Raw genomic sequence first — 26,487 nt, 5'->3', positions numbered from 1 at the left:
CTGTCATTGTTTAATAAAATGTCAGATCATACAAGAGGAGCAGCTACTGGATTTGAGGAAGCTCTTTGAGGGTCATGCATAGATCTGCAGGAGTTATTATGGCTTCCAGGTAAAACTCCTTTTTTCACACTAACATGTCCAACTCCCTTGGGTATGAAGGAGAAAGAGTGACAAAGGCACCTCATCACAGTCCAGCTACGACTGTAATAAAGTTGAGGGTCACGCCTTCCCTGAGTGATACCCAGTGCTCCTGGGGCCCCAAATGCACGTCTGGCTCATCCTGCGAAAGATGTGCCTCCTCTCCTGTCCGTCCAGTAGCAGTCCCCCACGGGCCCAGACCCCTTCGACTCTGGTCAGCACATGGTCTCATCCAGGCAAAGCCGATGAGAGTCTTTCTGAGATCTTTTTGAAGACTTCCGTCTTCTTTTTTGGGTCTTGAAATGAAACATTACACAGAAGTGTGGAATTTTGCATTTGATCTAGGCCCCTGGTGGGAGCAGATTGACACACACACCTGGAACTTACTGCCTGTGCTGTGGCACGTACCGGGTGTGGAGGGGCTCTGGTGCCACAGCCTTACGGTGTGGTCTCGCAGGAGGCCCGCTGCCCACGGGTTAGGTGTGACGGCTGAGTCAAGGCTCTGGGGCTGAGTGTGGCGCTTTGGACCCTTTGGAGGTTGTTTGTGTTTTAAATAGTCTAATTCAATTCCTTTTGTTTATTTAAAAACTATAGAGATTCACCCATTTCACTAACCTGTTTTGGAGAAGGAAGACGGTGATTGATTCCTCGGATGTGGTCCCTTCTCTCCTGTCCTCTTCGTGGGGCCTTTAGCTGGTTATTTTTTTACCACTGTGTCCAGAGTATCTCCTGTCCTGTACACTGCCTGAGTCTCACGTTTCCTTAGCGGGGTCAGTCGTTTCTTCTGCACAAGCCATTTTCCTCCTTGAACGAGAATAGAGTACCTGGCTTCCCAGCCAGGGTTTACCCACCCACCCGGCCTGATGAAACTGGAAGGGCCCTGCTCCCACCGCTAACCCTGCAGGCTGAGGTAGGGAGCCATTCTTGCGATGAATGAACATTTTCCACTCCTTTGAAGTTGCTTCACATTTTAGTTTTATCCTAGTAGAAGAAACCTCGCTTTCTGGCCCTAGGATACACACTTCCTTAAGCCTTGGAGTTGATGAGGAATCTGGGAGTTGGTGTCTGTTATTTGTGTTCTTTTGATCCTTTTTTGGTTCCAGGAGGCCCAAGGTTGAGTGACAGCCAAATCTGGTTGTTTCTAGTCCCTCTGTTCCCTCAAATAACCATGCTGTCTCATGAACCATTTATTGCCTCACGTGGGAAACTGGTCCCAGCTGATCCTTAACGTTAACCAGACTGTTCCCTTTGACAAGCAGGCGTGCTCCCTTCCTTGGCTGCCAGGTGATGATCCCTAGTCTTGGAGATTAAGTGGAACACTCTCTAATTTAATTTTAGGGGGGAAGGACACAGGTCAGTTATAACTCCCTGTTAAGTGGACAGACAAGAGAGGATGACACACTCTGACCAGATTGTGGGGTGGAGGAGATTTTTAAGAAGCAGTTATCTTGGAAATTTGAGGTGCTGGAGCCCGAAGGACAGCCTAGTCATTCACTCTGCCAGCTGCGATTTTCCAGGAAATAAGTTGCCTGTGATCAGTTACCATGTTTTCCAGAAGGTAAGCCTGTTTCCTTAAGCCAAGGAAGTGTGTATTCGAGAGAGCCCCCTGACTGCTGGTGGGTCGGCTCTGAAGAGTCAGGACAGGCTGTCTCCGTCCTCCTGGTGTCCTGGGATGAGCGGCTCACGTCCCTGTGCTTGCTGCTTTCCCTGGTCACCGGGGCTCTGAGGGGTAGAGAGAGCCTGTGTTACAGGGCTAATGAGCAGAGGAGATGGTGCCAGTAACCAGCCACCTTCTTCAGACGACGCCCCATCTTGAGCTGAGAAACGTGCTACTTGAAAGTGTGGAAGCATCTATGCTGTACAATATTCCAGCAGATGATTTGGTGCCCTTCGGTTTTTCTTAGAACGTTGAGATTTTGAGTTTTATCAGCAGGTTTGTAGGAATTTAGCCCTAGCTCAGTAAAGTGAAAATTAGTCCTTCTGATTTATTGGGGCATTCTTACTGCATTTTATGTACTAGGTGTCATATCAAGCATCTTACAATATTTAAAAAGACAGAAAAGTGTGTGAACTGCCAGGATCTCTTACATTAAAGCCTAGTGTTCTCTACCAGCTGCATCAGCTCTTGTTTGCCTGGCTTGTGAGAAGATCGTGACTTTTGAGGATGTCAGCTGTTCATTTTTGGTGTGTTTAGGCTCGGCTCTTCTTATACCTTAGAATGAAGTTATCCCTACCTTTTCTCTCTCTGAGTCGTCCTCGCGCCCAGGTGGCAGGCGGCGCAGCGCAGACTTCTTATATAGCAGATATAGACCCTAAGTGATTGTCTTCTTTGTTATTTCTTTTTGTCTCTTAGAAATGAAGATACTTTCTTCCATCATTTGGCCTTTACTTAGCCTTATCTGTCTTGCTCCTGCAGATACGTCACAGAAAATGCATTTTCTCTTTCCTCCCACCACCGCTACATTGAGCTGGGGAGGGGGAGTCGTCTCTCCCCCACTTCTCCTGGCGTCCGATGCCACCCACACAACTGTATTGGTTCCCCGTCTTAGGGGCCTAGAGAGGTGATCCTGCTGGCTGAAAGTCTGCTTTCTGGTTCTCATGGGCACTTTTCTGGCTCTCTTACAGTGTAGCGTAAGCACTGTCACCTGCGAAGGGAGCCCCTCAAGGATCCAGACGCACTCCTGGGCATGTGGCGGGCACTGAGCCGAGCGGAAGGCGGCCACGCTCGGAAAAAGGCCAGTGTTGGAGTTTTCTTTTTCCTTTCAGCCGTGGTTTTGTGGTGCTTACCAGCCCCCAGGAGAAAGGGGGCTTCTCCAGAGCGCTGCTCAGAACCCCCTCCTCCCAGAACAGTCCACTCACGTTCTTCCTCTGGTAGCTTCCCTAACTGTCAGCGCTGCCAAGTCTCATGTCCCTGGCAGACCCTTCAGACCAGTAGCTTGTGTTTCTGACCGTATCCTTTACCCTCCATGCTCTCCTTCGGATCTTCCCTTCTAAGCCACGTTTTGGAAGGATAATGTTTTTGCCTAGTGGGGTGAAAGGAGAGGGAGGGGAGCGAGGAAAACAGGAGAGGAGAGCAGGGACTAAGGCCAGAGAGTGAGTTAAGGAGAGAGGGCAAAAGATGTCTTAGAAAGGAGGTCGGGGGTACCTATTGGGATTGGATTAAAGGTGTAATGAAGAACCTAGGGTCAGGGTGAAAACCCAGATTAACAGACTAGGTCTGTCCTCATTCACCTTGGGAAAAGGAACTGGAAAAATTAAACTTCCCAACAAAAATGGCTTTAGAAAGCTAACTTCATTTAACACGCTTGGGACTCTCCCCTTCAGCTTAACTTTGTAGATTGAATATTAGTTTAGTCCTTTTCTAGCGAGATAAAATGAGACAACCGTGTACGTCTGTGTCTCTTGTAGTCTCCCTGCCTTAACTGTCCCAGAGTAAGTTACTCACCTGTTCTGGTAATGCTTTCTAAAGAAATCATGTTCATTTTTCAGCAAAACTGGAAATCCCCCAACACACACAAAAAGAAAAGTACATTTTTCTTTACAAATATACTTAGGTATATTTCTTTTAAACATATTGTATGATCTTTGTTAAGTGCATATCTGTAAATGGGCTTTTTACTACTTCACAGAGGTCATCGGTGGATGAGAGCAGCTGTGTTGATCAGATTTAACATAAGTCAGACACTTGAAGGCTTTTTCTGGCTTTTCAGTCTGTGTGTTAGCACAGAATTCACCATCAACACCGCAGCACCTCTGTCACTCCTTGTAAATGATTCTTCATGTAGCTTGGAAGTAAATTAAAATTAAAAATAAAACTAAATTCTATAGTTTGAAACTCTTCTGTGGTGACTGATATGCCTATATTTCTAGTGGGTGTGTAGTCTGGACAGAATAAACAGGTTAAATAGAGTTGTAGTTGGCATTTTCCCTCTTATACCCCCTATAACCTAGTGCAGATGAGTTCTTCTTCTTTGGATTTTCTGGGTTTCCAAACCAGAGTTGATCATGTCACTGTTTTCGAAACTCTGGGAGCCTATAGAAAAGGAAATCTGTTTATCCATTCTGTTTTAAAAATCTGTCTTTATGTTGGAGGGTGTAGCTCAAGTGGTAGAGTGCATGCTTAGCATACACAGGGTCCTGGGTTCAATCCTCAGTACCTCCTCTAAAAATAAATAAGTAAACCTAATTCCCACCCCCCGAATTTTTTTTTTTAATTTGTCTTCAGTTAGCAATGATGATATTCTTTGAAGATGTTCTTTCGCATTAAAGCTTTTGAGCAGAGTCATATTATTGGAACCTTCTTTCCTACTTGGAAGAAATAAACTTGCAGAGAAAATCCATTCTGTAATGCTTGTCGTAGGCACAAATCCTGGGTTAACTTAGGTTCCTGAGCCCCACGTAGATCTGAATCTCCTGATGGTCTCTTGCTCTCCCCTTCCTTGGCAGTCTCGGGGATGTGTGCAGCGAAGTGATTGGGGGAAACTGGGGTGTGATCTTTGATAGGGTGCTGGACGGGATGAACTGAAAGGTTGTGTTAGAGCAAAGAGCCTCCCAGCTGTTGTGACCCTCACAGTCCTGCCCCACCCCGGCACTCATCTGGAAAAAATGTATTTGCGCTCAGCTTTTCTTGAAAAAGAGTAGACCTGAGGTTCTGCGTCTGGTGAGCAAGGACCCACGTGCAGAGTGCGCCTGGCCTTCGTGCCACAGTGACTCGCGATTTGTTAGGTTTTTTTTATTGTAAATGGGTTAGGTGGAATCAGATCAGTGTCTCACATCATACAAACAAAGAAACTCCAGGTGGATTAGGAGTCTAAATATTAAAAAAATGAAACTCTGTAAGTTTTAGAAGAAAGTATTGGTGAATTTTTCTTTATCCTTGGCATAAGAAAAGACTCTATGACTCAAAATCTAGAGGCAACAAAAGAAGATTGATAAATTTGACTGCATTAAAATTTTTAATTTGCATGACAAAAATACCACATAAAAAGTCAGGAGATAGCTGACAAAGAGGGAGAAATTTTTCATAGCATATACCACAGACAGAAAGATAATATCCTTAATATATAAAGAGCTCTTGAAAATTAAGAAACAAAGGACCAAAACCCCAATCGAAAAATGGGGGTGAGACATGGGCAGTTTACCCCTCCTACCAGAAAAAGACATTAAAACAGCACTCAAACACACACAAAAAAAGTCACTCATGGTTAGTCAAATACAAATTAACCAGCACTGAGATATCATTTCTCTTCTGTCAGACTGGAAAAGTGTTCAGTATGATAGCACATCCCGCTGGTGAGGCAGCGGGGGAACACTGTCAACGGCGCCCATGGGTGTGCAGCGGGACGGTCCCGCTGGAGGGAGAGGTGGCCACACCGGACCCTCTGCACACGTGCTTTCCGTCCAGCAGCCCCACTGCTAGGAGTCCCACCCTGAAGACATGCATTCAACAGTGTGAAAGTACTGTTTACTGCAGTATTGTTTCTGAAAGCGAAATTGTTGGAAGCAATCTAATTGCCATACATAGGAAAATGGTTGAAGAAAGGATGTATGTTCATACAGTGGTATACTGTGCAGCTGTGAAAACAGAATGAGGAATCCAGAGGAACTGATTTGAAATGACTTCCAGGATATCACGTTAACTGATAAAAAACAAATTGCGAAAGAATATAATACACTACTTTTCATGTAAGCAAGAGGATGTAAGAAAATGCCCGTGTGTCCATTCATTCACACAAAAGATCCAGGAAAGATAACCCAGAAACTGGTTGCCCACGTGGAGTGGGGGGAAGGGGCGGAAGGAAGTTAATAGGGATGAGGAGGGAGCAGTGCTTCTTGGAGTACGCCTTTTGTATACCTTCCTTTAACTCTGAGAATCATAGTTAAGTTCTACATACCCCCAGGTAAGTAAAATCAAACAATGCAGGGGGCCCCAGATGGGATATAATTAGTAACAAATGGTCCTAACTGTACTGCAGATGAATAATGTAACTGTTAGGTGTTGGAGGGGGAGAACTAACCTAATTTTGGAGAACAGTATTTTGACTCCATATTGTAAGACCCAAGTCAAAAGGAACTGTACACTAAAATTGTGCTCCAGTTAATATATCTGTTTGTCACAAGAGTGTGAGTTAATAGTTCTGTAATTAGTTTATTTGTATGCTAAGATTGAACAAATAAGTAAATTTATTGTAGATAATGAGAGCCAGGTTTATCGCTGTCAGAGAAAGAATTGCTAATAAGGAAAGGAGGAAAAGTGGAATGAACCTTGAGATCCTGGATTGGATTTGAGTTATCAGTAGATGGACGGATGGCTGGGCAGGCAAACGGACGGACAGATGTATGTGTAGGCATAGGTTAGTGTGCGTACATGTATTTCCTACTGCTGTTCTTGCGGGGGGCTAGGAACAGTGACACCCCAGTAGCAGTGAGCACACCTGGCGCCCAGATCTTGACCTCTAAGTAGCATTCTCCGCTAAAAACACCAGGACTCCTTGGAGGAAAAGTTGATTCCAGGGCTTAAGCAGAGAAAATGCAAGAGGAGCATAGAGTATCTTGTGATAACAGAAAAGAAGTGCTTGGGAAAGGGTTGGGGCACGTAGTAGTGTACAGAGCTCACGAGAAGGTGTGCTGATGGCCAGAGGGGACATCTGAGCAGTGGGATAAAGGATGTTAGGACTGGGTTAAAACCCATAGCGTAACGGCAATCAACACGGGTCCACGCTGGTCTAAAGAAAGAAAGGAGGGGGGCAGTTCCTCCTCACAGAAGAATTGCAAGGAATTAAGTGTGAACATAATGAAAGAAATACAAAAGCACCATTAGACAAACAACCCAGTAATAATTGTTGAGGACCCACAGATGGATGCTAAAATCAGTGAGTGAAAGTTTGAAGAGAAACAGGATATTAGCATAATCTCAAAGTATCTCTTCCAAGATTTTTATCATCTATAAAGGGTGAAACAATATCTTTACAGTGGAAACGCCCAGGAGATCCCACAGTACCAGGTGATGGTGGTTAGCATTACCAGTAATAAAATGTATCAACATTATGTGCTCTCTGACACGATTTACCAGGGACACATCCTCACTTCTCTGATATTCTTGCTAAAAACAGATAACTTCTGTCTAATCATGAGGAAACGTCAGTCATATGCACGTTGAGACATGTTCTACAAAATAACCGATCATTACTTATCAAACCTGACCTGGTCACAAAAGACAAGGAAAGAGTGAAGGATTGTCATGCATTGGAGGGAACTGCTTTTAAGTCTAAAAATTATTGCAAAATAAAACATTTAAAAAAATAGACATAGATCATTTTCGTTTTTAACCAGTTTTCTTGGATAAGCCTTGAACATGCAACATTGCGTGGAACAACTTTTTCCCGGTGTTCAGCTTTTCTGTTGCGTAAGTACGTGTCGGATGGCCATTGCAGTGGAGTCCCGTCATGGTGGTTAGAACTTGTCATGGAAAGTAACTGTAGTTACATAGATAGGAATGCCAAACAGTGTTCTCATGATAGACGATAAAAATAATTGCACAGTAACTGACATATATATATATATTTTTAGTTACGGAATTTTCGGTTTTCTTGTGGTGAGAACTTTTAAGATTTATACCCTCAGCAACTTTCAAGTACGCAGCACAGTGTTGTTAACAGGAGTTGACCTGCTGTGCGTCACTTCCCTAGGGCTTATCTGTCTTACAACTGGAAGTTTATACCTCTTGACTCCCCTCACCCGTTTTGCCCACCCCCGCCATCTGCCTCTTCTGGCAGCCACCAGTCTGTTCTCTGCATCTGTGAGCTTGGTTTTGGGGGGGTTATCTCGTTTTGTTTGTTTTAAATTCCACACATAAGTGAGACCATACGGTATTTGTCTGACTTACTTCACTTAGCATAATGCCCTCAAGGTCTGTCCGTGGTGTGGTAAATGGCAAGACCTCATTCCTTTTTATGGCTGAATAATATTCTATTATGTGTGTGTATCTATACATACATACGTATACATATTCTTTATCCATTCATCCACTGATGGACAGTTGGGTTGTTTCTATATCTTGGCTGTTGTAAATAATGTTTCAGTGAACATTGAGGTACATACATCTTTTTGAGTTAATGTTTTCATTTTCTTTGGATGAATACCCAGAAGTAGACTTGCTGGATCATATGATAGTTACATTTTTGATTTTTTCAAAAACTTCCATGCTGTTTGCCACGGTGGCTGCACCGTTTTACGTTCCCACCAGCAGTGCACAGAGGTGCCCCTTCCTCCGAAGCCTTATCACACTTGTTACTGCTTATCTCTTTGATAATAGCCATTGTGAAAGGTGTAAGGTGGTATCTTACTGTGGTTTTGATTTCATTTCCCTGATGGTTAGTACTGTTGAGCACCTCTTCGTGCACTTGTTGGCCATCTCTATGTCTTCTTTAGAAAAGTATCTATTCCAGTCCTCAGCCCATTTTAAAATCACATTGTTTGTTATTGAATTTTGTGAATTCTTTATATATTTTGTACGTTAGGCCCTTAGCAGGTATATGATTTGCAGGTGTGTTCTCCTGTTCAGTAGGGTGCCTTTCTATTTGGTTGATGGTTCCCTTTGCCCTACTGAGTGTTTTAGTTTGACGTGGTCCTACTTGTTTTTGTTGCCTTTGCTCCTGGTGTCAGATCCAAAAATCATCACCAAGATCAGTTTCAAGGAACTTACTGCCTACAGTTTCTTCAAGGAGTTTTATGGTGTCAGGTCTTACATTCAGATCTTTAATCCATTTTAAGTTAATTCTTGTGCATGGTGTAAGATAGTGGTCCAGTTTCATTCTTTTGCATGTGGCTGTCCAGTTTTCAAGGCACCATTTATTGAAGAGTCTGTCCTTTCTCATTGTATATTCTTGGCTCCATTGCTGTAAATTAATTGCCCATATATTTGTGGACTTATTTAGGTTCTCTCCTGTTCCACTGATCTGTGTGTCTGTCTCTGTGCCGATACCATCCTGTTTGGGTTGCTATAGTTTTGTAATATAGTTTAAAACCAGGGCCCGTGATCCCTCCAGCTTTGTCATTTCTCAGGATTGTTTTGGCTGTTTGGGTCTTTTAGACCCAAATTTTAGAGTTGTTTGTTCTGTTTCTATGTAACAGAGCCATTGGATTTGGATAAGGATTGCAACACCAATTCCAGAGCCAGGTTTCTAACCCCCTAATCTGTCACCCCCAAATGGGAGTGGTGAGCCAGTTGTGACCCGTGCACCTACCACACCAAGCGGTTCTGAAAAGCTGCTGTTAATTCTGGAGGACAGAATGTGAGTCACATGTGAACATTTTGGGTTTCTATTTGCTGTATTAAAAAGGGGAGAAGAAACTGGTGACATTCATTTTTAATACTGTAGTCATGTAACCTATTGTATGCAATGTATTTCAATGTCTAACCAATATAAACTTTATTAAAATACTTTACATTATTTTGTTTTCATACTAAGTTTGCAGTCTGGTGTGCATTTTATACTGACAGCACACGTCAGTTCTCCCTGGCCACGTTTCAGGTGCTCAGTACACGCTCGTCGCTGTCGGCTACCACGTTGGACAGCACAGCCCTGGAATGCGAGGTGTGAAAATTAGGATGCGCTCTTGGTTTTACATTCTGCTTCTTCCTCTTTTCACGAATAAATATTTGATAGTTTATTCCTTTGCAAGTGTAATTTAGATGTAAAGTAAATCTTTTTTTTCTTGTAAAATACACTTACTATAAAATTGCTGTCTTAACCTTTTTTCTTTTTTTTTTTTGAAATACAGTCAGTTTACAAAGTTGGGTCGGTTTCTGGTGTGCAGCATCAGGTTTCAGTCATACATACATTCCTTTTCAGATTCTTTTTCGTTCTAGGCTACTTCGAGGTACTGACCATGTTCCCTGTGCGCGACAGCAGAAACTTGTTTTTCTGCCGTCTTTACCCCTGAGCTCACAGCGCAGCGGCACTAAACACGTTCGCACTGTCGCGCAGCCCTCACCACCCTCCCACCTCACCTTGTGGAACTGGAGCTCTGTGCCATTCCCGCCCCACCAGCGCCTGCGCGGGCCCTTACGCCCATTGTGCTTCTGTGCTGAGGGTGGACGCCTCCGAGTCCCCTCGTGTAAGTGGCTGTGTGCGGTCTTTGTCTTTTGGGGACTGGCTTATCCGCTGGGCAGGATGCCTCAGGGTTCATGCATTGTAGCCATTGTAGTGTATTGCGGAACCTCCTTCCTTTTAAATATTCCCTTGTACGTATACACCACATTTCGCTTATCCATTCGTCTTTGGTTGGCACTTGGGCCGCTTCCACACTTCAGCCGCGGTGAGTAATGCTGCTGTGAACGTGGCGCACAGCGATCTCTTCGAGGCCCTGCTTTCATTTCTTTTGGGTAAACCCAGAAGTGGAATCATGGTGATTCTGTTTTAAAGGCGCCACTGCACTGCTCTCCAAGTGGCTGTGCCATTTTACATTCTCCAGCAGTGCACACAGGTTCTCGTTTTCTCCACATTCTCTCCAGCGGTTTTCTGTTTTTTAGTAGAAGCCATCCTGATGGGTGTGAGGTAGTAGCTTAGATTCTACTTTCGTTTCCCAAACGATTGGGGATGTTCAGAATCTCTTCGTGTGCTTACTGGCCGTTTGTATGTCTTTGGGGAAGTGTCTTTTAAGTCTTACGCCCATTGAATTGGGTCATGTTGTTGTTGAGTGGTAGGTAGGGTCTCTTTATATAACTGGATGTTAATCCCTCATCAGGTATGATTGCAAGTTTTCTTCCATTCTGTGGGTAGCCGCTTCACTCTGCTGCTAGTGTCCTGTAAGCACATAAGCTTGAAATTTTTATGAAGTCCAATTTGTCCACTTTTCTTTTGCTACCTGTGTCTGTAGTGTCACATCCAAGAAATCATTGCCAAAGCTAGCGTTGTGAAGCTTTTGTCCTGTGTTTTCTTCCAAGTTGTTTCGTTTTAGGTCTTACATTTAGGTCCTTGATCCGTTTTGAGTTGATTTCTGTATGTGGTGTGAGGGTAGGGGTCCAGTGTAGTCGTTTTGCACACGGCTCTCCAGTTGTCCCAGCACCATCTGTTGAAAAGACTGTCCTTTCCCCGCTGCATGGTCTAGTCCATCATCTGTGTGACTGTCTTTCTGCCAATACCATGTTGTATTGATTACTGTAGATTTGTGGTAAGTTTTGGAATTGGGACGTGTGAGTCCTCTGATTCTGGTCTTTTTCAAGATGATTTTGGCTATTTGGGGTCCCTTGAGAGTCCACATGAATTTGAGGATGGGTTTTTCAATGAGTGCAAAAAAGACCATTGGGATTTTGATAGGGATTGCACTGAAGGATCTAAATTTTAATTTGGGAGAAATGATGAGTTGTCTGTAGCCTCCCAGTATGCAGTTTAAGATTGCTGCTTACATTGCTTGTTAGATACTGTTCACTTACAACAGTTATATTTTTAGGACTAAGCTGGCTAAGGCCAGATTTTCTTAGATTTGATCTTCTCTTATCTGGTGATGTGTATTTGGGCAACTTCTGAAATCTCACCTTTTAGCTTTTCTTTGGGGTATAGCTAGTCCTGGTTTTTTCAATTAGACACTAAATTTCTTGGTCTAAGAGGAGGATTTGCCACCTTGGAAGGAAAGGCAGCTGGAGGGTGCTGTGCAGTGGCTGCAGGGAGCGAGAGGTGCTGCTCCTCCCTTTGTGGGCAGCCGTCCCTGCAGGCCGCCCAGGCCCTCGCGCGTAGAGGACTCGTCCTCGCAGTGACCGGCACTCTCAGGGGCCACAAACCACGCTGCTTTCTGCAACCTTTCCTGTTGGTGTCGGGCTCAGAGCTCAGTAAATCGCTGTGGCTCTCCTGGGTGCTCGTGGACTCACAGTAAAACTTCCTCTTCCAGAATTTGGTGTTCACCTGGCAGAGCTGACCGTGGACCCCCAGGGGGCACTGGCAATCCGTCAGGTGAGTCCACACTGATTGGCGCCATTTATAAATAGCGGAGGGTTTTGTGCCAGATTCGGAGAAGCTGCAGTGGGTGGGGGCCGCGCGCGGTCTCTGCGTGAGGAGCCCCTTCTGCTGCGCCACTCGGCTGCTTCTCTTCGCAGCTGGCGTCGGTCATTCTGAAGCAGTACGTGGAGACTCACTGGTGCGCCCAGTCAGAGAAGTTCCGACCCCCGGAGACCACGGAAAGGGTAAGGGTAGTTACGTGGCTTATCTCCGTGGCGGCTGGAGGGGCCACCTTATGGGGCTGGGCTGTCAGCATCCTCAGACGGTGTGGAGCAGAGACGAGGCGGAGGGGCTGCGCGGCGGCTCGGAGGCTGGCTCGCTGCCGGAGCACCGGGCCGGCCTGCGTTCGGATTCCAGTTCTGCTGCCGAACCGCTGTGAGATACTGGGAAAATACATTAACTTTTAAGCTTCAGTTTCATCAGTATCTGTTCGAAGTTTCAATGAAGTAGTTTGTCCTGCGCCCAGGGCCGTGCAGCGCAGTGGCCCAGACACTGAGGCGTGCGGTCTGGGCGCTGCCGGCCCGCGGGGCTGTGTCTGTGCTCTTGTCGCTCTGCCACCGTGGGCCCTGAGTGCTGAAGTGTGGCTGGTGCCCGAGGACTGGAGGCTGTAGTCTGACCTGATTTTAATTCAACGTAGGTGGACAGTGTACGTTTAGAAGTTGTAGGTGAGTGCCTGGGCTGAACTATGTCCGGTCCCAGGGGACCTGCTGGTCACCGGGGCTCTGCTCATCACCCACAACCTGGTCTGACGGCAGTGGGGCTTTTCTCCTCTGCAGGCAAAAGCTGTCATCCGGGAGCTGCTGCCCAACGGGCTGAGAGAGTCGATAAGCAAGGTGCGCTCCAGCGCGGCCTACGCCGTGTCGGCCGTCGCCCACTGGGACTGGCCCGAGGCTTGGCCCCAGCTCTTCAGCCTGCTCATGGAGATGCTGGTGAGCGGAGACCTGAATGCGGTCCACGGAGCCATGCGCGTGCTGACAGGTACCAGGAGCCTCTCTCTGCCTTCGTGCTTGGCTCCCGAGTGACCAGAGTGCTTATTAAATGCTGCGGGCTGGAGTGGCTCTGAGCAGAACGAGTTGAGTTGTGCGGCTTTCCCGGGTGCCCCCTTCCTGGTTTGCACCCCGTGTCTGTCTGCCCATTTGGTCGCCCCTCCCCAGGGAAGGAGACCCTCCCACTCAGGACAGGGTTGTGGTGGTGGGGAGTAAAGCTCCCAAGTTCCTGTTCATACTCTGCCTTTACCTGCACCACCTTGCCGAGGCCCCTGAGCCCGAGTTCCCTTGCGTGTAGAGTTAAGTTTTGGGGAGTTTGAATGAGCTGATCTGTGTCAGGTCTGGCGCGGTGACTGGGAGCACACAGTGAGTTGTGGCCATTGTGATCATCAGTGGTGTTACATATTACTTTTCTGTTTGGTTCAACCAAGGCAAAGTTAAGAATAGCCAAGTCAAGTTTTTACAGACGTATAAGAAAGAAGTTAGGTGGGGAGGGCATATCTCAAGTGGTAGAGTGCATGCTTAGCAAGCTGAGGTCTCAGGTTCAATCCCCAGCACCTCCTCTAAAAATACATAAATAAATAAATATACCTAATTACTTCCCCCCCCACAAAATAATTTTTTTCAAAGGTAAAAACAATGTCACTATAACCCTGACCTTCGTTTGCCAGCTTAGAAGATATGGAGTTTTAATTTCTTTCTGTTCTGAAACATGGGTGAAAGTGCTTGAACTTTCTTTAGTCCAGGGACATAGCGACTCTCCTCTAAGCTTGACTCACTTACCGCTCCCTCGCCAGACCTGGTCTGGAACACCATCGGCGAGGCTGAGTCTCCCAGTCTCTTGTGGGCTCTGCCCTGCACCATCTCCCAGGTGGAGCCACTGCTCTGCTCTGCCTTCCAGGAGCCCTCATGTGGACACTAGCTGTGGGGATCGATGTTTTGGAGGTTTACGTGGGTTGTGCAAGTCTCAGCCAGGCCTCACCTCTTTCTCTGTGATCTGCTACTGTGTTTGAATCTCAGTTTACTGAGCTCGGCGTCTGGGCCCAGTTGTGCCAGTCCATGTCATGTCCATGTAGATGACGCCGATTCTGTGTCCAGGAGCAAATCCTCCCTCTCCCATTGTTTCAGACCCCCTCTTCCCGTGCCCCAGCTGCGTGTATGAATGGCCCACTGTATTGGATTGATTTTCTGTGACAGGTGCCCAGGGCGTGGGGCAGACCCACCAGGAAGTTCACATATTCCTCGCTCGGGTTTTCACTTCCCTGCGGGTCTCCCTTGCCTGCCGTGTAGGACTGTCATTCAGGTGCCTCCGCACACCCTACCCACGGAACTAGCCTCCTAGGATCCTTTATCTACGACGTCGTTATGCCAAAGTAGCAGTTCCCAGATGCACTTCCTACTAAGGAAAGGAAGCCTGTTCCCTCCATCCTGCCAACACAAAGTTCACCTCTTTTTTAAACACCTGGAGAAGAAGTAGTTGTACATGATGCGTGTGGTCAGCTTGCTGAGGAGCCTTCCTTGTGCTTGACTAGGGAGGCCACTGGTCAGTGAGGTCCCTTTGTGTCAGCCACGGGAGAGCCGTGGGGAAGTGTGTGTCTTCAGGAACGGAGTCCGCAGACGTGGAGTGGCCAGCTCTGGCCTCCGATCCCAAATAGTGGCTCCACCCGTCCTCAGATGAGGGCGGGCCTGCAGCAGTGGCTCCGGCACACGCAGCATGCGGGGCATCGGCACTGGTCAGGAGCCCAGGGGCGGACGGGTCCTCGTCAGGGGCCTGAAGGAGCTGTGCCAGCTCCCCTTTAACACGGCTTCTCGTGCGGCCTGTCCGTCCGTCCGTGGGAGCGGAGGCCGGTGGTGTGAAGGAGGTGCAGACGGAGCAGCGGGGGCTTGAAGCTTCCCGCCCACGAGCCACAGCTTTGTCTTTGGGGCTTGATGATGCAGGCGTCCCAGGCTTTTCCTGACTCAAGTGCCTTCAGAAGACGTGTTACGGACGTAAGCTTATAGAGTGTAGATAGAGTGAGACTGAGGAACGACCGTCAGAGTCCGAAACGCAGCTGATGGAGCAGCAGTTAGGTGAGCAGACACCGGGGCCCAAGGGCTGATGTCCCACACTTAGGAACACACGACCCAGTGTCCTTCTGCGGTCTCAGCGCCGTGTGAGGGTTCTGGGAGTGAAGAGGAAGCTAGGACCCGTGTGTGCCCCGCCTTCTTCAGGTCTCCTCGCACATCTAGGCTGCTCCTTGCTGCGTCCGTAGGAGAAATCCCTCCCTGTTCCTCTGAGCGGCAGCCTCTGGCTTGGAGGTCAGGAAGGTCACCCCCGGGGAGAGTGAGCTCTGCAAAGGTGAAGCCCGGCGCGTCTGTGCGCGTCCTCACCCCTCTGGGAGCGCTGCAAGGGGAACCGAGGTGCGGCAGCTCCAGGCACACCCGAGTGCTGACACACAGGCACAGACTGGAGTAATTCAGACTTTCCTAAGGTGACCTCACGGGGGGGCTCCACACGTCTGTTCCGCATTTTCTTTCAACGTGTATCTAAAGGCTGTCTGTCTTCACCTCACGTACTTCCTTGCAGCGCTGTTGTTTCTTCCCCTGCTGATGAGTAGTGCTCTTCCCCGGCCCCAGGGAAGGCTGCCAGGCCAGCCTTTCCCTTTCCCTGTTGGGAGCTGCCGCCCAGGAGCTGTTCGACGGCTCTCACACTTAGAGTCTTCGTAAAGCAGTGTTTTTACAGCACCCCTTTCCCTCGTAGAATTCACTCGAGAAGTGACGGACACGCAGATGCCGCTTGTCGCCCCCGTCATCCTCCCAGAGATGTACAGGATCTTCACCATGGCTGAGGTACGGCTGCGCGCGGCCCAGGCTCCTGGGGGGGGAGACGCTCGTGCTTGCTGACCCCACGCCTTCAGGCTCAAGCTGATGGAGGTGTGGACTGGAGTCAGCCTCAGACCTTTCACTTGAACCACAAAGACACGCCTTGCTAGGGCAGGGGAGTGGCTCCCGTATCTCATGTCTCACACCTCCTGGCGGCCTGTGACCTCTGAGCACCCACTGTCTTAGGGGCTCCCTGAGGCCCTGGCCAAGCCTGCTTCCTGCAGCCCAGTATGTGGACGCAGTCACTGTGCTGCACCCAGTAGGCCCTTTACTGTGCGTGTGCGGGGTTAACGACCCTGCTGATGGGCAAGTGTTCCTCCCTGCACCTCTCTGCACCCCGCTCAAGGGTGCATTTTGAAAGAAACACATTGACTGTGTTGGGATTTCAAGCAGTACTCAGCTTAGTATTTCTAATCACATTGGCTCCCAGGGACCTGCATGGGAGGCCGGTTCCAGCAGTCCTCCTGTTCTGCCGCCTCTCGTCCTCTGAACTGCGGGAGCTTGTCTCCCAGACGCGCCTCCTGTCTCTCTAGGGCATCCAGTCCCGTGCCAGGATTGGTTGTTACAGTTTTTCTTCTGGTCACAGGTGTACACCTACCCCAGCCTCACAGCTCTGCTGTAACTTGTTCCCCAGGTGTATGGTATTCGAACCCGTTCCCGTGCTGTGGAGATTTTCACCACTTGTGCCCACATGATCTGTAACATGGAGGAACTGGAGAAGGTCGGTGACAGACTGCCCACCCAGGAGTGTGGGTGCGGCGGTGCCGGGACACCCGCTGCCCAGGGCTGCGCGCGTCCCGTGCTCTAGTAACTTCCCCATTTGTGTGCAGCTTAGTTTCCTTCCCTCTGAGCCTTCTTTGCTCTGACACCCTAAGCTGCATCCTTTCCACACCAGTCATCACCCAGAGCTTTACCCTCTTCTGTGACCCTTTGTGAAGTGGAATGAGCTGGAAGCACCGACCACTGAGGGTCGGAAGCAGTTTTAAACGTCGGTCTTACGTAAAGGCCTTTAACGAGTCCCTGTGGGGACCTGCAGGTGCGCTCTTGGGGAGCCGCTCCCTCCGCCTTCAGCGACACCCCTCTGCGGGGAACCTGAGTCCCAAGAAGTCTTAGATGCCACACGTCTCGGTGTTTGACGTGAAGCCAGCGGTCAGGGTGTGTCTGGTGACGGCTTTGGTTTCTGCTTTCAGGGTGCGGCCAAGGTCCTGATCTTTCCCGTGGTGCAGCAGTTCACAGAGGCCTTCGTCCAGGCCCTGCAGATACCGGACGGCCCCACGTCTGACAGCGGGTTCAAGATGGAAGTCCTCAAGGTGAGCACATGCTCCACTGAGACGCTTGGAGTGTTGAGGGTGGTCTGAAGTCACTGATTTTTCTCCGCTGTCACCTATAACTCTTGGGATCTTTTCTCTTTGACTTCTCAGGCAGTGACAGCCCTGGTGAAAAACTTCCCAAAGCACATGGTGTCTTCCATGCAGCAAATTCTGCCTATTGTTTGGAACACCTTAACTGAGAGTGCAGCCTTATATCCTTTCCAGGGAGTGTAAGGGGCCTGCTAGCACCGCTAGCTGGGAATCTAGCGCTGGGTCTCATGCTCACGCGGCCCCCGTCCTAGTGCCCGCCTGTCTCTAGTGTCGGGGGCGGCGGTCCCCTGAGAGCACGCGCCAAGCAGACTCCAGATTCTGTTTCTTTACTCTTCATCATACTTACGTGAGGACAGAGGTGAACTACACAGAAGAGGTAGAAGACCCTGTGGACTCTGACGGTAGGTCGCTGGTCTGGTCTCAGCAGGGTCGCCGTGTAGTGGGGAGAGGGGTCTAGGAAGGAGAGAGAAGAGAGGGCAGGAGCTCAAAGGCTTCACTCCTCTTCAGTGAGTTTTCTGATTGAGTTTTCTTTCCGTGTATTAGATGTGGGGGAATGAGAAACTGAAAATCTGTTCCTCAGAGGCATTTGCATAAATCTCATAAAAGTGTAGAATTTCGGAATGGGGCCAGGTGCCTTAAAGCCCATCTAATCCAGCCTGCTTCTGCTGTTTTGCCTATTTCAGTTTTGGGGTCCCACTTAATGAGACTTTTGTCTCTATTTTAATATTTTTTAAGAATTTCAGATCACAAATAGACATGCTAGAAAATATTTCAGTGATTCGGGTTCTTTTGCTTGAAAAACCAGTGTTCAATATCTTTAAGTTACTTTCCTTGACTCCTCAGACCCCTCTTCCATTCCCTTGGGAATGATAATTAGCAAGTACTTTAAGTATCCACTAATTTACAGAGATAACATAGTTCATTTCCAGCGTATGTTGCTTTCTTGTCTTTAAAATCTTGTGTTTTTCCTTTAGGTGAAGTCCTGGGCTTTGAAAATCTCGTCTTTAGCATTTTTGAATTTGTCCACGCTCTACTAGAAAACAGCAAGTTCAAAAGCACTGTTAAAAAAGCCCTGCCGGAGCTGATTTACTACGTCATCCTGTACATGCAGATCACTGAGGAGCAGGTGAGTGCCCAGTGCGAGGCTGCTGCCAGCTGTGTTGGAAAAGTGCACTGAGTGAACGGTCGGTATCTAACAGCCTGAAGAATCACTTCCCAGGAAGCCCCAGGGAGGCTCTGGTGTCATTTTATTGCCACATCCCTGGGTCTCCGGGTTCTGTCGGCTCCTGTACTAAGTAACTGGACTTCGAGAATACTTCCACACTTACCCCTCTGGGACCACTACCAAGGACCCTGAGACCCAAAAGAACCTGTCCTTTCTCTGAAAACAGTGAAGTGCAGAGTGCAGGTCGTCAGCCTGGTTGGTGAGTCACTAGACCAGACAAGAGCATTGAAAATAAGACAGTGCCTGTCCCACACAAACAGACTGGCATGATTTCCACGCTAAGTGCCCCACCAGACCGAGGGTGCTCAGAAAGTCCACCTGCCAGAGTGGCGGCTGACCAGCAGTCAGAGTGACAAGGAGGGTGCCCCGTTCTACAGTAGGGTTTGCAGCAGGGCGGCCGCCTCTGCACCTCCCTTGATAAGGGCTTTGCTTCTCTGCATCTAAAGGAAAAGACTTCTGGGGTTAGAGTGCTGCTCAGGGTGCAGACAGAAGGCTGAGGTCTTCCCGTGTGTCTGGGGGTGGGGGTGGAAGGAGGGAGCGTGGACCGGCTTGGCAGCCTCACCTGCCTGCCTCCTCTGTCCAGATCAAAGTGTGGACGGCCAACCCCCAGCAGTTCGTAGAAGATGAAGACGATGATACTTTCTCCTACACCGTTAGGATTGCAGCACAAGACCTGCTGCTGGTAAGAGGGCGCCTTGATGCCTTGGCCAAGCAGTCCCAGGGGCGCGAGAGCTTTTCCTTGCCTGGCTCACGGGCTGCGCGGTGTTGGTGTGACCTTCCTTAGACGTGCTGGGGGGTAACAGGGGAGCATCTCCAGTGCAGCTTGAGGCTCGGGAACCCGGGAGGCATTGCTGCTGGTCCTGATCCACGTATGAATACTAGATGTGGATAGATTGGAAAGTGTGTAGAGGACAGTGTTGTGCTGGCTAAGGCGGGGGGGACTCAGGAACATTCCAGCTTAATTCACTCTTCACCAGGACTCTGTGGCTCAAACGAGAGGTCGGAAAGTTAAAAACAAAACAAAAAACACTTAGGTTGCTGAGAGGTGAGCGTCCATCTGGAGGTCTGTCTGTTTCTTTGGCTCTGGCTGGAGCACAGAGCGTGGAGGCTCCGTGAGGGGGCGGCTGCTGGCTGCCTGCTGGGCGAGGCTTGTTCTCTGTGTTGGTGTGACTGCTTGTCATCACCCTGCAGCGTCTCTGCAGCCCCGAGAGAAAGCACACCCAGGTGCAGTTAGCAGAGGGCTCCCAGAGTAGAGGTCTGGTCCCTGGCCATCCCAGGATGTCTCTGGTTGACCCCTTGTGCTCTGCTGACCATAGCCAGAGGGGCTCTGTGCGGCGTTAGCTTTCCAGTGCCTGCGCACTCCAGGGCATGGGTGCTGCCCTCCCTCCATTAACGACCCCCGTCTGTTAGGGGTGGGTTTTGGTCAGGCTTAGCCGCGTGTACGTGAAAGAGTTCCAGCCGTTCAGTGTGCAGTTAAAGTGGGTTTAATTTGCACAGAAACACGTCTCGGCCCCTCCTCTCTCCCTAGGCTGTGGCCACCGATTTCCAGAACGAGAGTGCAGCTGCCCTGGCCGCTGCAGCCACGCGGCACCTGCAGGAGGCCGAGCAGACCAGGAGCAGCGGCGCCGAGCACTGGTGAGGGCGAGCGGTGCGGGTGTGTGTGGGGCCCCGGGGCCGAGGAAGGCAGGGCCCGCTTTGGACCTTCCCTTTTAAAGCAGTTTTTCCCCTCCTTTCAGTAGTTGGTTAAGATGCTTTTATTTTACCCCCTTTTTAAAAGCCTTGAGAGGAGGACTTCTGCTTGTTTCTGTTTGTGTTAAATTACCCTGTTTTCAACTCTGGGTTTGGGAGGGAGAGCGGCTGGAGCGCGCTGCCCGAGTCTTCGCCCTCACGGGTTTTCCGTGGGGACAGCGTGGCTGGCTCTAGCAGGCGTGTCCCCATCTGGCAGGTGGAAGACTCACGAGGCCTGCATGCTGGCCCTGGGCTCAGTGAAGTCCGTCCTCACCGACGGTGTGAAGAGCGGCCGGGTCCACTTCGACGTGCACGGGTTCCTGGCCGGCGTCGTCCTGGCAGACCTCGGCCTCTCAGGTCCGTGTCCGCGCCGCGCCGCCCACGCAGTTGTGGGACTCCCCGGGGTGGCGAGCCTGCTCCCCAGGTGTCCTTAGGGTGGAAGTCCTCTTTCCACCCCAGACCTGAACCCACCTGGACCTCTGCAGCTGCCCCGGGACCTTGACTCACGGTTCGCCGTCCGGAGATCAGTGCCCCTCGTTCTCCCATGCTCCTCTCACGCTTCCCAGATCAGCGCTCACACTCACGGCTGCGTTTTGGAGCTTGGATAGAATGCAGATCTGCTTGCCGTGCCTTGAGAACTCTGGGTGGAGTTCTGTCATCACAAAGTCTAGAATACTCTCAGGCAGTCTCTCAGGCTCATCCTTTCTGTTCGTTTCCTGTCATTTTTCTCAAATTACTTGCTTTTTTCAAACCGTTCTATCCAGATAATTAAAACGTTCCGTTCTCATGTCCCTGTTAGCCACCAGCCTTAGAAAGAAATGCCCTCTGCTGCAGGAGACTGGTCGCTCAGCAGTGCAGGGCAGTGGCTGAGGAGCACTCTTGTCTCTGCGTGACGGGTCCCGCTCCGTCGCGCTCGCCCACCAGAGCCAGACCCCACCGCAGAGTGCGGTCCCTGCTTCCTCTGTGAGTGTGTCAGTCCTGGGGCGCTGGGCGTTGTTCACGCCATCCTCAGTCCACTCCCTGCCTCCTCCTCATAGGAGAGCCCTTCAGTGAGAACGTTCTGCTCGGCCTCTCAGCAGGTGCTCTGTTGCAGGATGTCTCACACCATCACTTGCATTTTCTGAGTCGCAGAATTACAGTGGTTGAGCATCCAGAGCTCATACCCACTGGGCAAATCCTCCTTCACTCTGCTTTTATCAAATGCTGCATTACGTTGTGGCGGATGAGTATGTTTCCTTCTCCTAGTAGAGTGTAAGCTGTTTGAGACTAGAAATCATGGCAGATACACCTTTATATCCCACAGTGCCTTGCACGTAGTGGGCATGGTGTCATCGTGTGTTGAACCAATTGTTGGAATCAAATCCGTCAACATAGTTTTGTAGAATTTGCCCGAGCAAAGCTTTTCTGTATGAGCCGTTCTCAGATGTGGGCCTTAGCACCCCTCTATGCTTTTACAAATTATCAATGATTCCAAGGAGGTTTTTCTGTGAGACATGTGTCAGTATCTAACATATTCGTAATTAAAACTGAGAAGCTTTCAGAATACAAGAAACACAAGCATGCATTCCATTCACTGTCACAGCCATGGTGTCACACGTGACGTAACCCTCTGGACAGCTCCACTGTGTACCTGAGAAGGAATGGGAGTGAAAAAGACACGTAAGGTCTTGGTATTGTTATGAAAATAGTTTTTTAACGTTCGGGACTTCCAGGAGTCCCTGAACCACACTTTGAGAATTGCTGCTCTGCATCCTGTGAATTAGTATGTAATCACTTGGCACAGCTTGTTCAGTTCTCATAGTCTCTGTCCTCACGCACTGTATTGCAGGCAGAGGAGAGTGACCCTAACTGGGCGCTGGAGCGTCAACCACATAGACATCACAGGAACGACAGAGTGGGGTGTTAGCTTCTGGGCAAGTGTGCGTCTCCAGACGACCTGCAGGGTCAGAGGTGCTGCAGGAGAGTGTGCCTTTCCTCTGCCGCGCAGCCGCCCGTTAGTGCAGCAGGCTGAGGGGCGGGGAGCGTGGCGGGACACCTGTCTGTGGTCCAGCCCCTAATTGCTCTCTCTCCCTCCCAGTGTCTCCTTTCCTCTTGGGCCGGGCCCTTTGGGCTGCCAGTCGGTTCACTGTTGCTATGTCCCCTGAACTGATCCAGCAGTTTCTTCAGGCAACAGTTAGTGGTCTTCATGAGACACAGCCCCCGTCAGTTCGAATTTCTGCTGTGCGAGCCATCTGGGGGTGAGTACGCCGCCTTAGGACAGTAAACACTGTTTCAAGAGAAAATTACTCGGTAGGAGTCCTGGACAGCAGGTGTCCAGGGGTTATGCTGCTTGGAAGTTTCTGAAGATTAGCTGCAGAACGGATGCTGGAAGGACAAGGAGGGAGCCGTGCCAGGAGCGTGGCTTCTGTGCATCCCAGAGATAGCCCGTTCCCTTTTACTCCTCAGCCCTCCCCTCTCCCTCCCGCTGGAATCACCTGGACCCCTCCCCTCCTCACAGAGCTGGAGGACCCGAGGCTCTGAGAGGCAGAACCAGCTGCCTGGGGCTGCACAGCCCCGGGGCGTGAAGCAGTCAGAGCCCTGGTCATTTGGTGATTGATTGCCCCTTGTTAGAGTCCAAACTGGGAACAGTGTGGCCTGGAAACACTGCTCACTTTTTCCCGATTTTTATTTCTTTTTCACAACACGTATACTAATGCCCCAACTTGTCATTTATTCGTATTCCTTCCCAGACCAGACAGAGCATTGTTATTTTCAGAGTATTTTGAAGTTCAAACTTAAGAGTCTCATTTGAATCCTAAAAATTGCCAAAAACCCTAAAAACAGAGTTTGTCTTCCACCTGCCTGTACTGTCTTCCTACTTTGAAGCAGAGATTGAGATGCGTGATTACATGTCCTAGAAAGCAGTGGTGGGGGTGGTGTCAGCAAGATGTCTCAGGCGCCCGTTGCTCTTACCCTCCCTCAGCAACAGTTTGGCATCTGTCCAGGGGAGGAGATTGTCACACCTGGTGCCATCTAAACCAAGGAGAGCCGTTCTGAGAAGACAAGCCCAGACCCCAGTGACTAAGTCACCACCCCCAGTCCTGGCTGCAGCCCTGGATGTGACTTCAGTCCCTGAGGACTTGGCTCCAGCCCCGTCTGGCTTTGGTTCTGCCACCAGCACCACACACCAGGGCCCGGGGGGGGGGGTCTCACCCACCTGTGTGTCAGGTAACAGGCACACAGACCTCGGTCCCAGCTGTGGACCCTTTGTGGCCCATGGACTAGCCCTAGCGCCTCTCAGCCATGGCCCAGGAGCCCCTGAGGAGCACTGATTTAGACAGTCACCTTTGAACCAGGGGGCCTTCGTTAAAGTGCAGAAGTCTAGTGGAGAAGTTCCAGCACACCCCTGGAGCGAAAAATCCAAGATTGGACACCTTGAAGAGGTCAGTCAGTAAAGACTAGAGGAAGTGACTGCTACTTCTCCTGTGAAGACAGCAATGCAAGACATAAAGGAACTCGAAAAACCAAGGAAGTGTGACACCACGAAAGAAAACAATAATTTTCCAGTGGCCAGCGCCAAATCTGTGATTTACCCAATAAAGAGTCCAAAATAGCCATTTTAAGGAGCTCAGTGAAAACACAAGAAAACACAGGAAAGACAATCCAGTGAAATCAAAAGAACTGCTCACAAACAAAATAAGTTCAACAAAGAGGGGGAAATCATAAAAAAGAACCGAGCAGAAACTCTAGAGCAGGAGGGCACACAGAGTGAAATGAGAGGTGCGGCAGGGAGCAGCAGCAGCGGGGGCGCGCCGAGGAAGGATCTGAGCTGGAGGACAGGGCTTCTGACATTATCCTGTCAGAGGGGGAGGAGAAGAAAGGAGAAAAGGAGTGAAGAGCGTGTGGACTGTGGGGTCCCCAGGGAAGAGGGGGAGGGAGCAGAAAGTTTTTAGAGAAGTAATGTCTGAGAGCTGGCCAAATCTGAGGAGAGATTTGTGCATCCCACTTACAACGCTAATGTATCACCCCAGACTTTCCGTCCAAAAGTACCTTCTCCAAGACACAATACAATGAAACTATCTAAAGTCAAAGACAAAGAATTGAAAAGCAGCAAGAGAAGAGGGGAAGGTGTAGCTCAAGTGGTAGAGCGCATGCTCAGCGTGCACGAGGTCGTGTGTTCCATCCCCACTACCTCCTCCAAGAATAAATCAATCCTGAATAAACCTAATTACCTCACCCCACCAAAAAATACATAAATAAACTTAGAAAAAAAAAAAGGCAGCAAGAGGGGAAAAAAATTCTCCCTTACAAGTGAACTCACATAAGGCTGTCAGCAGGTTTCCCAGCAGAAACTTTGCAAGCCCAGAGAGAGTGGGATGACAGAAAAAACTGCCTACCAGAGTGCTTTACCCAGCAAAGGTGTCCTCCAGGAACGAAGCCAAAATGAAGACTTTCCCAGACAAACAAAGCTGAAGGAGTTCTTCAAACTGAAATGAAAGGATCCTAGCAAGAGGGGAACAGAGGAACCACAGAAAAGCCAGAAAGCAATAAATAAAATGGGCTTCCCTTTCAAAATTACTTTAAATATAAATGGATACATTCTCTAATCAAAAGTTAGAGTAGCTGAATGAATTAAAAAAAAAAAAGAAAGACCTAACTGTGTGCCACCTAGGGAGACCACAGGTTTAAGGACACACGTAAGCTCAGAGTGAGGGGAAGGAAAAAGATACTCCGTGCAAGTAGAAACCAAGAGAGCCAGGGTAGCTATGCTTTTATCAGACAAAATGGACTTAATTCAAAAGCTGTAGCAAGAAACAAAGGTCATTATACGATAAAGGGGTTAATTCATCAGGAAGATACAGCGATTACAAATACACATGCCCTGACATCAGCGCCCCTAAGACGTTGAGCACATGTTAGTATCTGGAAGAAGAGGCAGGCAAGAATCCAGTAATAGCATGAAGCTTATACTCACTCAGCATGGTTAGCCCATCCAAACGAAGAACGAATGAGGGGACGTTGGACTTAAACCATGCTTTCAGCTGTATGGACCTAACGGACATGCAGAATGTTTATCCAACAGCCGCGCAACACACATCCTTCTCAAGCATGCATGGAACGTTCTCCAGGATAGGTCATAAAACAGGTATCCGTGAATTTAAGAAAATTAAAATCATACTACATATCTTTTCTGACCACATTGGGATGAAACTAGAAATTACAGTGGGAAACTGTAAAAAAACATTACAAATATGTGGAAATTGAACAACACGTTTCTCAACAACCAATGAAAAGCTCTTCGATTTCAAAGAAGAAATCAAAAGAGAAATCTAAAATGTCTTGAAACAATTGAAAATGGATGCACAACATACCAAAACTTACGGGATGCAGCAGAAAAAGTTCTAAAAAGGAATTTTATAGATTAGAAAAACATCTACATTAAGAAAAAAGAAATATCTTGGGGAGGGTACAGCTCAGTGATAACAGCGCATGCCTTGCACACACAAGGTCCTGGGTTCAACCCCCGATACCTCCATCAAAAAGCAAATAAATAAGTAAAAGTAATTAATTACTATCCTCCTGCAAAACAAAAACAAAAGCAAAAACTAACAGCGTAACTTTACACCTCAAGGGACTAGAAAAAGAACAAAGCCCAGAGGTCAGAGCAGAAATAAGTAAAACAGAGACCAGAAAATATTAGAAAAGTTCAGTGAAAGTAGAACTGGTTTTTGGGGGGTTTTTTGGTTTGTTTTTTTAGGACTGGTTTTTTGAAAAGATAAAATTGACAAACTTAAGGCAAACTAAAAAGAAAAGAGAGAAACTCAGATACTAAAGCAGAAATGGCAGAGACGCCACAGCCAGCACCACAGAGACACAGGGTCGGAAAAGACCCTGTGGACAAGTCTGTGCCTACAAACCGGGGAACCTGGAAGGAGTGGGCAAGCTCCTAGAAACACACGGGCCGCCAAAACCGAGTCATGCAGAACGAATGAGCAGACCAATGGCTAAAACAGAGACTGAGTCAGAAGCCTCCAGTAAGGGAAAAGCCCAGGACCACGAGGATTTCGCTGGTGAATTCTACCCAGCATCTAAAGAATTAATGCCAGTCCCTCTCAGACTCGGCCAAAAACATTGAAGAGGAGGGAGCACTTCCAAACGAATTTGACAAGGCTGGCCACACAGGGACCCTTGCAGGAGAGGAAAGCTGCCGG

The 26,487-nt window shown here is 48.8% G+C and overlaps 1 protein-coding gene across 6 annotated transcripts in view; it reads left to right on the top strand.

Moving 5' to 3' along the window:
- Positions 1-26,487, top strand: part of IPO9 (importin 9) — a 37,041-nt gene that overhangs the window by 1,025 nt on the left and 9,529 nt on the right. For 3 of the 6 annotated variants that reach the window (XM_074351503.1, XM_074351502.1, XM_074351505.1), the window contains exons 2-14: positions 12,028-12,089; positions 12,233-12,319; positions 12,911-13,112; positions 15,861-15,949; positions 16,617-16,703; positions 17,173-17,292; positions 17,404-17,504; positions 17,686-17,744; positions 18,318-18,469; positions 19,152-19,250; positions 20,097-20,203; positions 20,514-20,653; positions 22,374-22,533. In XM_074351503.1, the coding sequence (XP_074207604.1) occupies positions 12,028-12,089; positions 12,233-12,319; positions 12,911-13,112; positions 15,861-15,949; positions 16,617-16,703; positions 17,173-17,292; positions 17,404-17,504; positions 17,686-17,744; positions 18,318-18,469; positions 19,152-19,250; positions 20,097-20,203; positions 20,514-20,653; positions 22,374-22,533 (1,465 nt within the window). Of the gene's footprint in view, positions 1-2,794; positions 2,874-12,027; positions 12,090-12,232; positions 12,320-12,910; positions 13,113-15,860; positions 15,950-16,616; positions 16,704-17,172; positions 17,293-17,403; positions 17,505-17,685; positions 17,745-18,317; positions 18,470-19,151; positions 19,251-20,096; positions 20,204-20,513; positions 20,654-22,373; positions 22,534-26,487 lie in introns of those variants that run through there. The other 3 variants (XM_074351506.1, XM_010956257.3, XM_074351504.1) reach the window with 3 other exon arrangements.

This window comes from Camelus bactrianus, chromosome 23 (assembly GCF_048773025.1).
Source record: "Camelus bactrianus isolate YW-2024 breed Bactrian camel chromosome 23, ASM4877302v1, whole genome shotgun sequence".
In the NCBI taxonomy this organism is placed as follows: domain Eukaryota; kingdom Metazoa; phylum Chordata; class Mammalia; order Artiodactyla; family Camelidae; genus Camelus; species Camelus bactrianus.
Note: the sequence above shows the minus strand (reverse complement) of the source record. Positions and strands in the feature narration are given on the sequence as shown.